General features: G+C 36.1%; 1 protein-coding gene across 2 annotated transcripts in view; it reads right to left on the bottom strand.

The window, feature by feature from the left end:
- The window catches only part of adarb2 (adenosine deaminase RNA specific B2 (inactive)), a 205,093-nt gene extending 190,309 nt beyond the window's left edge, over positions 1-14,784 (bottom strand). For both annotated transcript variants that reach the window (XM_065294726.2, XM_065294727.2), the window contains exon 1: positions 14,484-14,784. In XM_065294726.2, coding sequence (XP_065150798.2) covers positions 14,484-14,556 — 73 coding nt within the window. In that variant the 5' untranslated portion in view covers positions 14,557-14,784. The remainder of the gene's footprint in view (positions 1-14,483) is intronic.
- Between the last annotated feature and the right edge of the window lie 1,711 nt (positions 14,785-16,495).

Genomic DNA, 16,495 nt, shown 5'->3' with positions numbered 1-16,495 from the left:
TAACAATAGGCCAGTCTATATGTCCCCTGATAGATTCCTCAAGATTGACCAGGATTCAGACAACACAGAGCTTCCGCTGAGGACTGATCGGTGATCTCCAATGATCCGCACTGGAGGACTCCATTATTGGCCTGCTTAAACCAGAAATAGTTCAATTATTTTGAAGAGTAATCTAGGCATTTGTAATCCCTTACTTTTTTAACTGTTAGCAATATTAGTGACAGAGTGGACACGTAAACCAAACAAAATGGTTTTCAAAAATATCTTTTTAGAAATTATTGTAAATATGCAGACATCTTTAATATTTCAAAGCTCAATGATTAATTATTAAAAATGTTAATTGAAAAACTTTTAAAAGGATCTTGAAAGAAATGCAGTATAATATACATAATTATACAACAGTTCTTTCTGGTTCTCGAATCTGATTGGCTAAGAGCTATGCGATATTGTGCTGATAACGGCACTGTAACCGCTTCACCTTTCGTATCATTCCGCCACCTAGTGAATGGAGGTCCTAAGCAGGCTCATCTCTGAATGGAAAAACACAGACGCCCTGTTTTTAAACACTCTCCGTGTGTCTCATTAGTTTACTAGCTCATAAATCAGTCTGTAAATCCCCAATCAGGTTTTTATTCCGTCAAAGATCAGCGCTCTTGGATGTTATGTTAAAGTTAATGGGGCTAAATGTCTTGTCACATCGTGTGGACGATTAACACTTGGAAAGAGGAATATAAACACTCGTTTTTTCTGGAGCGATCTCTTCTCAGAACGCGAAAACACAGTGGAACTGCAGGTAAGCACCGCAGCTTTTAAATGTGGACATTGATCATTTACTTTATCATGACGTGACTATTAAAACATGTTATGAGATATCGCCACTGAAATATTTATAAGCAGCATGCAAAAACATCTCTCTGACACTTATAAAAAAACGTTTTATATAGTACTGACAAGAACAAAGTTTAATAATAATAATCGAGTGCTCGTATCGCGTTAAGAATAAATGAGAAAGCAATAGTAACGTTATACAAGTATAGTTTTATTAATTTTTACCTCGCGCCAAAACAATAACAACACAAAAGACATTAAATATGAATAAAACAACAAGTAATAGTTTGATCATGACACCAAATACTGCTGATTTGATCTCATTTTGACGATCATAAACAAACAAGGCCAACATGAGAGCCAGGGAATCCCTGTCAGAGATGTAGCCCAGAGAGGGCGGTGGTCAGCGGGGCGAGTGAACACTGACGTCCGCTCATGCTTTGGTTCTCATTCGTACCGAATCTCACTAAGCAAACGTTCAAACAGGCGCTATCTTTACTAATCGACTGCAGATTTAAATATAATACATATACATTCTCGACTGAACTAATCTTAAAACTACACTTTGTGACCAAGAAACGGTAATATAAAGTAACGGCTATTTCGTCCATTGAGTTGTTATGAGATTCAAAGCAGCCGAAAGTGTTACCTGTCATTCTGGCCGCCCTCAAATCCGTGGCAGAAGAAAGTAGTTCTCAAACAAAGAGGCTTTTAAAATAACTCTGTTGTTGTTTTCTAGTTTTCGTTTTTCAAACGTGTGCCGTCGAACTGTTGTATAAAAGCAATATGTATAGTTAAGCAATATCGGCCTCGTGCCTCTGGCCTAATCACAGCCGTGATGATATAGAGCTATATCACACTCCTACTCGAGCGATATTGCTTAACTATATTATCAGTGGTGTATAAAGACCTTACATAATGAACTCTATTGTTTTCATCTCCACACAACGCGGGTGCCCTTAAATCAAAGTCGCCATCATGTTTCTACAGTAGCCCTAAAAGGACAAACTGTCCTATAGAGCCAGCCTGATCTCACAAGAAATCGTACATAGTTTACAAGTTGGCTAATTTGTATCAATTCATATGAACTTAATTGTGCAAAACCGTACTATTCTAATAAAAAACAACAACAACAAAACTGAACCCCTAACGTCACAGGGGTCAAGGCAAATCGTACCCAAACTTACGAATGTGGTCGTATGAATTAACACGAATTAGCCAACTCGTAAAATATGTACGAATTCTCGTGAGATAGCGTTGATAAAGCACGTTTTATCCTTATACGTTGTCTCAGACGATGACATGTTTGTCCTGTGGCGGCTTCCGTAGCTTCTCTACTGCATTTCGAAATGGAGGGGTGAGCTGTGGTAGCGGTTGGTTGCAATTCACAACCTCACCATCAGATGCCGCTAAAAATCTACATAGTGGACCTTGAAATTGTGTTACTTTACTTGAATCTGCCATTTTACAAAAACGTTGCTATTATAATAGAAACTCTTTTCTGCTGCCTTCGACATCACATCCTGCAGAAAAGCTAGTGACCGAAAAGCTTGAGATTGTTCACGCTGTTTCTTCAGCCAATCAGCGTTGTCATGTTTCTGCGAGACCACAGTAACAGCTCAGGTGATTGGCTTTGACTGCAGAACTGAGTCAGGTGTAAACCAAGTTGACAGGATGCAGGCTGCATACTTCTGAAGCGCTGCATGCACAGCCGTGTAACTTCCATATGAAAGCAACATTATGCAACTCTCCTCAGGAATCCTTGGGGAGAAGGAAAAACATCATTCAAACATGTGTCTCCCTCATTAGCACCACAGCTCTGCAATTTGCAAATCAAAAAGAAGGGAAGTCCTTTTTAATGCCAGAGAAACACTTTATATTACAGTGCCTTTGTTATAAGTTACATTAAATTAATATAGTAATAACAGTAAATTATGCATAATTACATACAACTAACCCTTATTCTAAACCTAACCCTATATAGTAAGTACATGTTGTTATTATAATGTGTTATAACTGAGGGGCAACCTTCCGATCTCTATGATGAAGCCAATACGGAAGTGACTTAAACCGCAATTCATCGACTGGCCGCTTGAGGCTGGCTCCAAAAGGGATTCAATTCCCATATATCCCCATGTTGATATGTTTACAGCCTGGTACAAAAAGTGTTTTTGGTCTGTATAGTTAATTTTGCCCTTCATGACAACTGTGAGGGGGGTGAATTTTTTGTAACTGTGAGGGGTAAACGGTCACTGCTGTCACAAGAATCAAGCTAGGCGGGCGTGGTTTCAGCAACCAGCCACCTAAGCTTTACCCATGTCCCTCCTCTTTACCCATTTTCGGTTTTCCGCAAGTGATTCGCGGTAACGCGCGGCCAAAATGGCGACGGCAGGCAACGCCTTATTTAAGCTTCAAAAACAATCTTCACAAACCAATAGGTGACGTCACGGACACTACGTCCACATTGTTTTACAGTCTATGGTTATTACACTGTAACAGTGACACCTTAAAGGGATAGTTCACCCATAAATGAAAAAAATGTCATTAATGACTCACCCTCATGTCGTTCTAAACTGGTAAGACTTCGGTTCATCTTCGGACCACAGTTTAAGATGTTTTATATTTAGTGACGTGGCGGATGACGTACGACGCGGCTGACGTGTTATCTGGTGTGCCCCCAGCTGTTTTTTTTTTGTGCGCCCGGGCTTCATTTACAGTCTGAGGGAGATGCGCGCTGTAAGTTTGAAAAAAAACATTTGCAAACATGTCTGAGGATAACACGTCATCTGCGTCACTACAGTCACGTGACTTTAGTCTTGCGCATGCGCTTCACAACTGACACGGAAGAGAAGTCAATGCTGAATAAAGTCGTAATTTTTGGACCAAAATGTATTTTCGATGCTTCAACACATTCTAACTGACCCACTGATGTCACATGGACTACTTTGATGATGTTTTTATTACCTTTCTGGACATGGACTGTATACCGTACGTAGATTTTCAATGAAGGGTCAACAACTCTCGGACTAAATCTAAAAAACTGTGTTCCGAAGATGAACTGAGGTCTTACGAGTTTGGAACGACATGAGGGTGAGTCATTAATGACATTATTTTCATTTTTGGGTGAACTTTCCCTTTAATTAAAAAGACAAACCAATATAAATTAAAACTTAATATACAAAAATGCCAAGCAAAACAACGGCACGAAAGTGAAAAACAAATATTTACATAGCATCTGTAATCATTCAGATTTGTGTTCCTGATAGCAGCGGCAACACGAAGCCTTAAACGCTATCACCGTGATCCAGCCACAGAAGTGAATTGTGTTCCTGTCAGGAGCTCTTCGCACAAACAAGCAGACACAGATTAGCAACATTGTAAGCTCCATCTGGCAGCGAGCCCCGTCTACCATTTCTCTCGCTGTCTTGCTCGCCCTCCGTCTCCCTGATACTTTGTGGCCATTCATCCTCAGCTAAGCTCAGTTAGGTATACGAACGCGGGGTGACAGCTGGGCGGCCTCACTGGAGACCTGTTGTGCGCCGCGGCTGCTCGCTCCATACGCTCTCAATGGTGAGCTATGAGTTACATGTGACCTGCTTCTCACATCCAGAATGGACGATGTGCTGGACAAATTCAATGAAAGGCCACGGGAGTGCAAAAATTCCATCACTGCTGGCCACCAAATGCGTTAATGTTGCACGTACCTAGACAACATTTCCAAGCACCCTCCTGATAACACACTTTACACACGGCCAACTTGCTCTTTATTCTATTCTTGACCTTCACACAAAATTTGCTAGTGCATATTACAGAGCTTCTCTCTCTCTCTCTCTCTCTCTCTCTCTCTCTCTCTCTCTCTCTCTCTCTTTCCCAATAGTTTTTCAACTCAAGCTGAGAGTGGCAGGCGGGGAGAATTGCAGGAACAGGTGACAACAAGATAATAGCTCCTGCTGCAGTGAGTTCATCACACTGCCCTGTCTAGGCTCTGCAACAGCGTGCCACTGTGTGTTATGTGTGTGCGTGTATATGTGTGTGTGTGGTGCGCTATTCATAAAAAAACATGGTATGTGTAGCTTTCATGTTTTTATGACTAAGAGAAACTTTACGGATCTGTTCCAGAACCTAGTGAGCAGCATGTTAATGCTCCTGATGAAGTGCTGTTCCTGCATCATTCGCCATGTTGACATCCGACGTGACTTCTGTCTATACTTATTCATGCATTAAACTACATTCAAGCTATACCTAAAAAAAATCACATTTATTATTATTTGTGTGTGTGCTGTGTATTTTAATGCTTATTTGAGTACTAGAGTAACACTGCTTATTAAAGTATTAGATTTGTATCTTAACAATATGTGAGGAATAATTGATGGCTGGCCATTGAATTATGCGAAAATCTTTTACACCGCGGGTGTGCATTATTTTCAAATAATTAAAAAGACCGGAGTTAATTACTCCACTTATATCAAAGTCACCACAAACATTGCTCTGCTGGTTATTTTAAGAGCTTTGACAGGTTAGGTGTGTGTTAATAAAAAATAATGCATACCTGTCGAACATTTCTCAACCAATCAGATAGAGCATACAGTATAGTTGTGGCCAAAAAGGATGTGCTTTAAACTATTTTAATTATTTATTCAAATATTTCATTAACTCCTTCCCCGCCAGTGTTTAATGCCTTCCAAAATATACTTCTTTAAATTACATAAACATACAAATGAAAAAACAGACCCTCTGCTTTCAAACAAAAAATTTAAAAAGTTTTATTCTACCTTTTTTATTACCTCTCAATTATGGGTAGGTTTCTTCAAAAAAATCTAAATTTTGAGAAAAGCTGACGTGAAGGACTTTTGATAGAGATCAGATTCAGAGCGATCTTTAAAACATACACGGAGTTTGAACTGTTTGACCTAAGGGGTTGCTTTCAGGTTTTATAAGTTGGGTAAGAGCACCACTTGGTGCATAATAGCGGAAATACGGATTGCGGGAAAAACTCGTCATTGGCAGGGAAGCATTATCTCTTAATTGATGAGTTAACTTGTCATTGGCGGGGAAACAGTTGTTTTGTATGTATTTGCATTCGTGCACTGTCAAAAATTATTTTTTGTCTTAATTTTTTTTGTTTACTCAACTCAGATTTACAAGTAATTTTAACTTACTATTATTTATTAAAATATGGTTGAAATAAGTCAACTTCATTTTATAAGTTATAACAACTCATCTCTTGTCAAGATAAGATAAAAATGACTTTTGTTGATTTGTTGATTTTTTTATTTACAGTGTTTGTTTGGAGTATAAACTGAAGCTTAACATTGAGAAGAATTGAAACTCCCTGTGAACAGAAAGTCGCGCTTGACTTCTGTATTATAAAGTATTTCAGAGTCAAACTGAATATCACATGGGGAAAAAGTGGGCGTGGCTTTGGTTTTCCACAGAGAATTGATTGGACATAGAAATGTAGGCGTTTCATTGCAGCAGACTGATAGTTGGAGAGGGCGGAGTTAACGGAGGCTCCCACCCAAGCTGTCGCCACAAGAAGACGGAAGTACAAATTTTAATTAAAGTTTGTATGGGCACCTATTTATTTATTTTGTAATAATGACCCACATGCATAAATAGTTTATAATGAACATTGCAATATTCTATTACACAATAAGAAATTTCAGTTTTGATTTCAAGGGGACTTTAAGGAGCCATGGCAAATACATTACAACACAACACAAATGTTTTTAAAAACATAACTCAAAAAACTACAAAATATTACCACAGAAGAGCATCAACAAATATTAAAGTCGCCATGAAAGTTATGTAGTTATGTGTACCCTATTGAAACGGCTTTTGATATAAAAAAAACTTGAATTCGCCCATCGAATTAATTCAATTGTTTGAAGTGTTGTCATTTGCTAATGGCTGCCCACCTTCCGGAAGTATGACTTGTGCAGGAGATTTGTGTTTATCACATTTATTTTAAAAAATAAGTCAATTGTAAAAAATATCACAATATTCCAAAACAAATGACAGTTTATCTTTCCAAATTCATTGCAACTTTAATAACAGATAAAACTGTTTAATTACCTATAAGCTTTTGTTTTTCTATGCATTTTGCAAACCCCAGATTCCCTAATACATCGTGGTTTGCCTTTTTGCCAATTATATTGCCCAAATATACCTTAAAGGTTTAGCGTTTTGTCATTTTTTGTCTGTTTTGTCCAAATACACAACTGACAAGCTGACAGTGTACAAAAAAATAAGATAAACAGGTATTGTGAAATATAAAAAGAGTATTGCAGATGGGTTATATGGCACAGGAACCACCGACATCACTTTTGTATGTATGTCTATATACTGTATAGTAATACACTGATAATGTGCATGCATGTGAGCGAGCAACACATTCAAGACTCTACTTGTTCGAACGCTCTTTTCAAATGAAAATGAACCCCCATCACATTAGCAGGACAATGACCTTCTTTCAGCTGTGCAGACAGACCAGAATTATCAGCTCTATATATACAGCCATTGCTATCATTGCTTTTCTATCTCTGTCCCTCCGATACGCACACGCTTACACACTAAATAAGCGTTATGAGATTATTTTCACTTGCACTCGATAGAGCACTCAATTAGGTTTAGTACACACTACTTTAGTGAGAGTCGTCTGATGATAGAAGAGCCATTGAATTTTCTTTGAGATGTGGTCAGAGATACTTGTGGCATGAGGATGTGCTGGCACGGCCAGATTATACATACTGTACAAGAGGTGCACAAAGTCTACATAAAAAATAGAGAGATTTAACAGAAAAACAATTGATAAAGGAACAGAATACTTCACTTGTAGTCTTTAATCACATTTAAATGTTATTATGAAATGCATACGTCAAACACCTACACATCAGGCTTTACGGCGCTCTTCAGTCATGACTATATTCACATTATGCACTAGTCTTTATTGTTTAATTTTGGTTAATTTGTAGAAAATGTGTCTACATGAGAAGTTAGTAGCCATGTTGGGTAAGTGTGCAGTCTGCTTATTGTGGAAATAACGTGAGGGTTCTTGCAACATTTTCGGTTTTAAAATTCTAATTATTTACACGCTTCTTGTCTTCATTTTAAAATGCAAATTTAAGCTTCATGTGTGAAGACCTGCTAGTTTTAATTATAACAACTGCAAGTGCCATTCCAAATAAAGCACAAATGTACAATAAAACATTCAGGCTAAGAAAAAGACATTCACCTGTGAAGGTGATAATTAAAAAAATTACAGTTTTTTTGCTCTTCTCTTGGGTTTGGACCCAGTGCAGCACATTGTTTTCACATTTTTTAGTTACTGCACATATTTACAGTGAGTTTTTTATATATTTTGTGTATTACCACAATAACGCATCATATTAGTCTGATATCTCACGTTACCCAGGGTCCAACATATCAACTCTAGTCAAAACGAGTCACACACAAAATAGAAAAAACTGTTGTCCAGCAGTACATAAAACTCACCCAATCTTACCCCGAGTGTCAACACTGTATGTCAGTGTCATCATGGTGTGAAAACCAAATACACTCAGGGCTATCATACGAAATAGATGAGCAATCCGAACAATATTTGAATGCAAATATAGCAGCCGGTGTTAAGTGTCAGTGTCACAGCTGTTCAAATCAGATCTCTCCAAAAACAAACATTGCTTTGTGCACAATAACGAGTAAAGAAACAAAATGTTGTCACTTTGCCAATAATTAAATCAAAGTAATTAAAATATATATATATCTGTCAGATTAAACAACATATATTCAAAAAGATCAGATAAACCCAATGCACACAAATGTTTTTAAAGGATTTGTTAGATAAGCCTCGTCTCATTGCATGGCCCCTAAAGGATGCTGGAATCGATGGATGAAGGCAGCTTTACTTTAGGGTATAAGGAAGGAAAACGTTATTTAACGCCGACGGCGAGTGGAAGCGATAAAGCCTCATATATTTTCACTGCCGCTATCAACGCCAAAGCAAATCTTTCATATGGCAGTCACTCAAGCCTGTCGCCATTACATTCGTATCTAAATAATAATACCATAACCAAGACAGACGTATGCATGAGCAGGGATACGGTCGGTAGTTAAGCGCTAAGTAAGCGTTTTATGGAGAACGTGGTTACAGACATTCATGGATTCTGGAAGATTACACGAGGAAGGATGAGGAGGAAAATATAAATCTTAAATAAACCGAAATCTTTGGAACAACATTAAAACGCTTGTTTTAATCCTGACGTGACTGAATAAAAAACTTTATCTATGTGTATAATGTTTAAATCATATTTCGACATGCACACTAAACAAGGCTTTATTTTAGTGGGCTTTAAAAGCAGGGAAAATCAATACTGATGCAAAAAATAAAATAAACTAACCATATTATTGTATATAGTATGACAGAAAAATACGATTAATTTTTACAAGGGAGCAAATAACACTACCAAATATTTTGTTTGTTGATGTCAAAGATTTTTACATCTGATCACGGATATTTTGTGTCACTTAGAAGTGTCAACTTGGAAAAAAAAACACACAGATGAACTAAAAAAAAATTATATATATATATATATATATATATATATATATATATATTTATTTATTCAATAATAATTATGGCATCAAACCATTAAAATGTTTCAATGATTGATTCGTATGACGTTTATCAACCTATAAATTACTACTGTTAATAAATATTACTATTATTATCATAAGTAGTATTAATCTTGGACATTTTGTGTCACTTAGAAGTGTCAACTTGGAAAAAAAACACACAGATGAACTAAAATTTGTGTGTATATATATATATATATATATATATATATATATATATATATTTATTTATTTATATTTATTTATTTATTTATTTATTCAATAATAATTATGGCATCAAACCATTAAAATGTTTCAATGATTGATTCATATGATGTTTATCAACCTATAAATTACAACTGTTAATAAATATTACTATTATTATCATAAGTAGTATTAATCTTGGACATTTTGTGTCACTTAGAAGTGTCAACTTGGAAAAAAAACACACAGATGAACTAAAATTTGTGTATATATATATATATATATATATATATATATATATATATATATTTATTTATTTATATTTATTTATTTATTTATTTATTCAATAATAATTATGGCATCAAACCATTAAAATGTTTCAATGATTGATTCATATGATGTTTATCAACCTATAAATTACAACTGTTAATAAATATTACTATTATTATCATAAGTAGTATTAATCTTGTAATTAGCATTAGTAAAACAAAAGTAATATTGCAAAGCACCCATAAATTACTACTAATGGTAATTATATAAATATAAAATTTCTCATTATTAGGATAACCATTATTAAAATTTATAAACTCTTTTTGCAGTATTAGAAGTGGTCACGTCAGTAGTTCTGTCTGGTGGGCATTGTTAATTGATTTGTGGCCCACATAACAGCGCGGTGCTGCTTTTCCAGGCAGGAGGTATTTATGGAGATGTGCTTGTGCTGTCAGCTCTCATAGCCTGTAATATTATTACTCTGATCATCTGATAACTGCTCGCAGCACCATCACAAGTGGGCAGGCTGATAAAAAAACAAGCCCATTCACGGCGCACGCCAGACACGGGTTTGTTTACTTTGATTATCGGGCAAGACAGAACCGAAAATATCTATATTTCGCTATGATGTGAAGGACTGGATTGAAATTCTGAAGTAACATTAACGATTGAATAACTTATGGAGAATCACAATGTATAAAATGGGTAACTACATAGATTTGACTATATTTGTAAAAAAGGGACCATGTTTACATTTACATGCATGCAAATATCAATGACATCATGATGTAATATAAACGCATAAATATTCACTATTCCTGTCTAACCTTACTCGGACGGTTATCTGAACAGCTCCTGTGTGGTACTGATACATTTCCATATGAAAATGTGTTGTTTTGTTCCCTCCACACTGCATGAACTTTAAGCAGAAAATCAAGAGCAGATTCTCGAAAGCCAAAAGGGCCTATTAAGAGATAATTACTAATTATGCTAATTTGTAAAGTTGTGCTATTCCTTTCTTTCGGTCACTTTATCGACGGTCCCTCTGGAGGAAGCCGAAACCGTTCGGTGTTAATATCATTTCCCCCTCCCCAGCCAAGCGTACTGTGGAGGACGGCGTGTCCTAAACCAGGAATATTTCACGCTTAATCAGGGAAGTGTCTGTGAATTCAAACGCCGCCGTCACGGTGGTCTCTGGTTGCCGCTGGTGACGACCTTCATTAACTTCTTAAACGCTAGCGGTGTTACCAAAAAATGCCTTATCGACAACGTGCACAAAGAGAAGTGTGTAATGAAGTAGACTCGGGACGAAATTGTGTTTTTGCAAAACCGAATGCCTTTCCTTTTCCGGTGCAACCGATTCAGGGTGTCTAGATCATGCCTGAGCTAAATCATATAGGTATCAAGAATAGATTTATTATTAAATCCAAAAAAAAGAGGAGAAAATAATTCAGTATCTATCAAATGTCACAATGAAAGGGTTTAAAATGCATAAACATGATCTTATTATTTAACGAAACAGCTTCACGAGATTACTGATATTTCGTATTACAACACGCAACACCAAAAGACAGGCAGGTGGGTTTGCATATTCACACACAAGCTTAAAATTTATAAAATACACAGATATGATAAAAAGCACTAAATATCAGTCTGAATTGAGCTGTGAGGATTTGCACGCCAAGATGTGTTGATTGTTACCGCACAGGACGTGTGTGATACTGCACAAATCGGACACAATGCCTGTCGGCATCCATCATGATAACAATATGAGAGCATCACATGTGTCAGCATTTAAAAAAATATTATCATGAATAAAGCTCAAATCTAATGCAAGACTCACATTTGGCTTTGGAAAGGTGGCTTTGTATAAGTATAATCCTCTGTCGTATGACCTCAGCGGGGCAGTCAAACATTACAAGATTGACTAACCTTTACCTAGTTTAAAGCTAATCTTAATTCATTTACCTACATCAAGACATTGAAATATTAAACATTGCATCATTTAATATTTAACATATGTTGCCCTACTGCCGACTGCCTTTCTGCGGTTCGAGTTAAAGAGGTCAACAAATGTCCTACTGTTTTTCGTTCAAACTTGAATACGTGAGTTAAAAAGCACATACTTGATATCACAAGAACTGCCCCAGTTAAGAGGATTCATTTTTATTGTTTGCAAGTCTGCTACCTTTGTAACATGTAGTCTAACACAACTGTTACGCTTTCTAAAAAAATAAACAAAACGACTAATGGCATCAGGGCCGAAATCTGCTTACATGCTTTTGAATACACAGCCGTTTTAATGCATTCTGTAATAATCTGAAGCATTTGCTTGGGATTAAACCATCATGTCAATATAATCCGGAAATTTACCAAGAGGACAATAAAACGAATTGTGTTATTGCTTTCAAAATGATGAGCGTTTATTAGAAGAAGACACAGAATTACGTTTTCATCTCCATTAGAAGAGATTAGATGGGAGAAGTTAAAACAATCTGTTGACGTAATCTGGTTTTATGTGATTAATTGTGCCTCGATTCCCCCGAGTAAAGCGCATTGTCTCCAAAAGAATGATGATCAGTGATGATTATAAAACAAACACGAACACAATTCGGAAAATGGAGATGAAAATCTGCTATAAATAGCCAACCTGTTAAACACAAGTGCACTTCTAGAATGTATCGCTTTGGGGTTTTGGCGGAAATGAAGGGGAGATGTCGCCTTCTGTCCGGCATCATCGTTCCCCATTAGCTCAGTTGATAAATTAACCATTCGAACACACAAATGCACACACTCTTACTCCTCTAATGTTAATACGCGAGACCTAATGTTGTGTGACCAATTCCGTCATTTTCATTATGTAAATATATTTGCCTACGTTTTACACTACAGCCATAGTCTGTGTTCACAAAATTGCTTGGGTTATTAATATTTTGGGCTACAGGTCAGGACGCAGTATGTGTCTCGCCTATTACTAATGGATCTTTATTGCATGTTTAGAAAGAATAATTGCATCACAATGTCTTTAAACTAAGAAGTATGTGAAGTCAGAAATATCAGAAATAGATCTACACTTTAACTCACTGCTCGCTCAGTACACAAAATGTTTACACTGTTGGAGAGCTTAGTTTCATCTTTTATGAAAACTTTAGATGTGATGGTTCTAAGATTTGCATATAAGGTGGTAATTAAAGATGAAACAATGCAGATAGTGAGAAAAATGCTAATGAGCTAAGTAGCAAATCAACATCCATCTGACAGTTAAGGCAAAACCGGGAGAAATGCAGCCGATCAATGCCGCACTATCAGCCCATCCAGCCTGTGGCCCGCGCACCTGTCGGGTCACACGATAAGCAGTGATCCCACACAAACCTGTCACAGCTATGGCACCCGACTGCCATCAAACATTTGATTTATTATCAACGATTGGAATTATGTTTGCTGTATTTCAATCCTATTACTCTGATTGAATATAATTATTAATGCAATTAGGGTTGTAAGTAGCAACAGTAAAAACAACTATTAATTATAATAATGAGAATATAATAGCAACGTTGTTTTTGTTCATGTTGGTTGGTGGATACAGAATATTTGGTATCTGTTATGGCAGTGTAACTCTTTTACAAATACATTTTACATAACTGAGTGTAAGATTTTTATTTACACTTTATAGATGTGTAATAAAGTGTATTCCCACGATTGATCTATTTTTTTTCTGCATTTGTCTCTTTAACTATACATACTGTATAATGTAAATATACAAACAGTGTCACCAATCCTATCAGCAGGGTCAGCGGACAAACCACAGTATCATAACTAAAAGCCTGGTGCAAAATCAATTAAAAAATCTTACGTACAAAATTAAATATGTGAAAATAAAAAAGAAAACTATCAAGCATTATATGGTTTAAGCATGCCTATATAGGATACGTATGCTACACACTGGAAAATATTTTGGTGTGGTAGCTTACAGTAAATATCACCAGTTTGTTATCATTTTAATTAACCAGCTTTATTTAAATTAAATGTCTATAACTCGACTACAGTATGTTGCAGCAATAAGCAGGTTAGATAAGAATATAATGTAGCCTTTAGTTATAATAGAGTATATTCATTTAGAAATCTCTTTATACAAATACGCCCAACAGCTTACGAGAGACTCAAAGTCGCTCACATCATGTAAGGTCAAATTTTGTACTTTAGGTTACGACAAGGACACATCTCAAGCCCCCCAAAACACTGTTTGAATGCAGCATGAGTCTCACAGACAGAAAAAAATAAACGGTGCAAGCGTGTCTGTCTGCCTCCAACAACGCATCAGTGTCCGTCTGAACGGAGCTTTCATATGTTGCCAAAACTTGGACAGGGTAGCGATGCTGATGCTGCTTTAACCTCCGAAATGATGCTGATGCGACGCGCGCAACGGAGATGTGGACTAAACAACTGTACAGACTGTAATGTCATCGCGTAACTGCGCATTAGGTACTTAATGCTGCAAATTTTAGCCAATTTGCCTCCGACCTTTCGGCTGTAGGGGAAATAACAAGAATAGCAATAGCAAGAAACTTTACCTTTTCGCTTTGACCTTCTCCTTCTCCTCCTCTTGAACTTGCATTTGACTTGGCTGCTGGGCACCGATGCCATAGCGCTCAGCTTTTGTTCAACTTGTTCTGCTTGATGTTTCTGGAGTTGCTCTGCTTCAGTTGCGCACGCGAAAGGCTCCAGGTATAACTGCTTATTCCGCCTCACACTGTAATAACACGCCGTAAATAACTAGGATTAAAAGTGCTGCGCGTCTGTCTGTGTGGCTGTCTATAGATATGTATGTTTGCTCGGCAGGAGCGACGCGTCCTCCACGCGTTTGAAAGCGCTTCTGTGCGCTCTGCGCTTTTTGGCACCAGCCACTTTGAATCCAATCATGCAGGACGCGTGTCTATTTGCTGCCGCAGATTGTAATTAGAGCCAATCATGAGAGTCCCTGCGCTCTGACATCACGGCCGATGACACGCCCATATCCCGTCCCATTACATTCAGGCGTGCAACTCGGCCTTCATCCCTGAATGAGTGACGGATGGGATGCTGTAGGATGAAAGAGCAGACTGGATGAGTGAGATCTGGCGGGGACAGCAAAAGTTGCAGATATATGTAATGGGTAAAGCCACAGTTTGGGGACTACCAGGAGTTCGCAAAAAGATATCCTGAAACAGATTTACTTTATTTTAAGAGAAAACGTGAAAATATTGAACAATTTTGTTACACATACAATTACAATGCGATAACGGTACACTGTCAGAAATAAAGGTACAAAACTGTCACTGGGGCTGTACCCTAAGTTTCCGTTTGGTCCCTTTACATGAATTAAAAACAGAATATAATTTTGGGTAGATTACCGTACCTTTAGGACCTACATTGTTAGAAAAAGTCAAAATATGTACCCTAGCTGTCAGTGGGGCAGCACCCTTTAAAAAGGTAATTGTATGGACCCTTAGGTACAGATATGTAAACATTTAGTACCAATATGTACCTTTGAGATACTAATATGTATTTTTGAGGTACTAATAAGCTCTCTTTGGTCCCAGAATGTACCTCTGAGGTAATAAAATGAAATCCCTAGGTGCAAAGCTGTACTTTTTGAAAGGGTACAGCCCCAGTGACAGAAAAGGTACAGTTTTCTACCTTTATTTCTGAAAGTGTAAACAATACACACAATTTGCAGCATTCAAGTCTTACATAAAACATAATGTTCAGTGCCACATATACACTATCTGTATAAATCGACAAACGTTTACATATTACAAATAAACAGCAAATAACACTGTTGTATATTTATACATTGAAATAACTCATCTACTTTAGGAATTAACTTTCTTCCAAGTGTTTCAAAAACAAAATAATGTTTTTTTTAAGTTATTTGTTTCAAAAACAAAAAAGTAAAATAAATTGTTTTTGGAAATTTATTAGTCTTAAATACTGATTAAATAAAAATATATAAAAAATATTATTTTAAGAATTTTTTTGATTGATGTGAGTAAGACTTGTACAGTTTTTACATGTATGTGTGTGTGTTATCTTTATCAAACTATAACAAAAATAAGATTTACTGTTCATGCACTACCAAAGTTTGTATAAGTTTAGCATCTTTTCTGTATAGTATTTTTTTATTTTTTTACTTGCACATTGAATTATCTAAATTTTTGACATGGTCATTACAGTTTTATAAATATATAAATATATATATATATATATATATATATATATATATATATATATATATATATATATATATATATATATATATATATATATATATATATATATATATATATATATATACATATATATATATATATATATATATATATATATATATATATATATGTGTGTGTGTGTGTGTCTGTGTGTGTGTGTGTGTGTGTGTGTGTGTGTGTGTGTGTGTATATATATATATGTATATATTTATATATATTTATAAAACTGTAATGACCATGTCAAAAATGTACAGCTAAGTAGCACCATAAAACAAAATAATAACATGATAACATAATAATAAATATGTTTTGACAAAAATGTTAAAAACTGAGTT

Source organism: Paramisgurnus dabryanus, chromosome 22 (assembly GCF_030506205.2).
Source record: "Paramisgurnus dabryanus chromosome 22, PD_genome_1.1, whole genome shotgun sequence".
In the NCBI taxonomy this organism is placed as follows: Eukaryota; Metazoa; Chordata; class Actinopteri; order Cypriniformes; family Cobitidae; genus Paramisgurnus; species Paramisgurnus dabryanus.
This window is presented reverse-complemented; position numbering and strand designations above follow the sequence as displayed.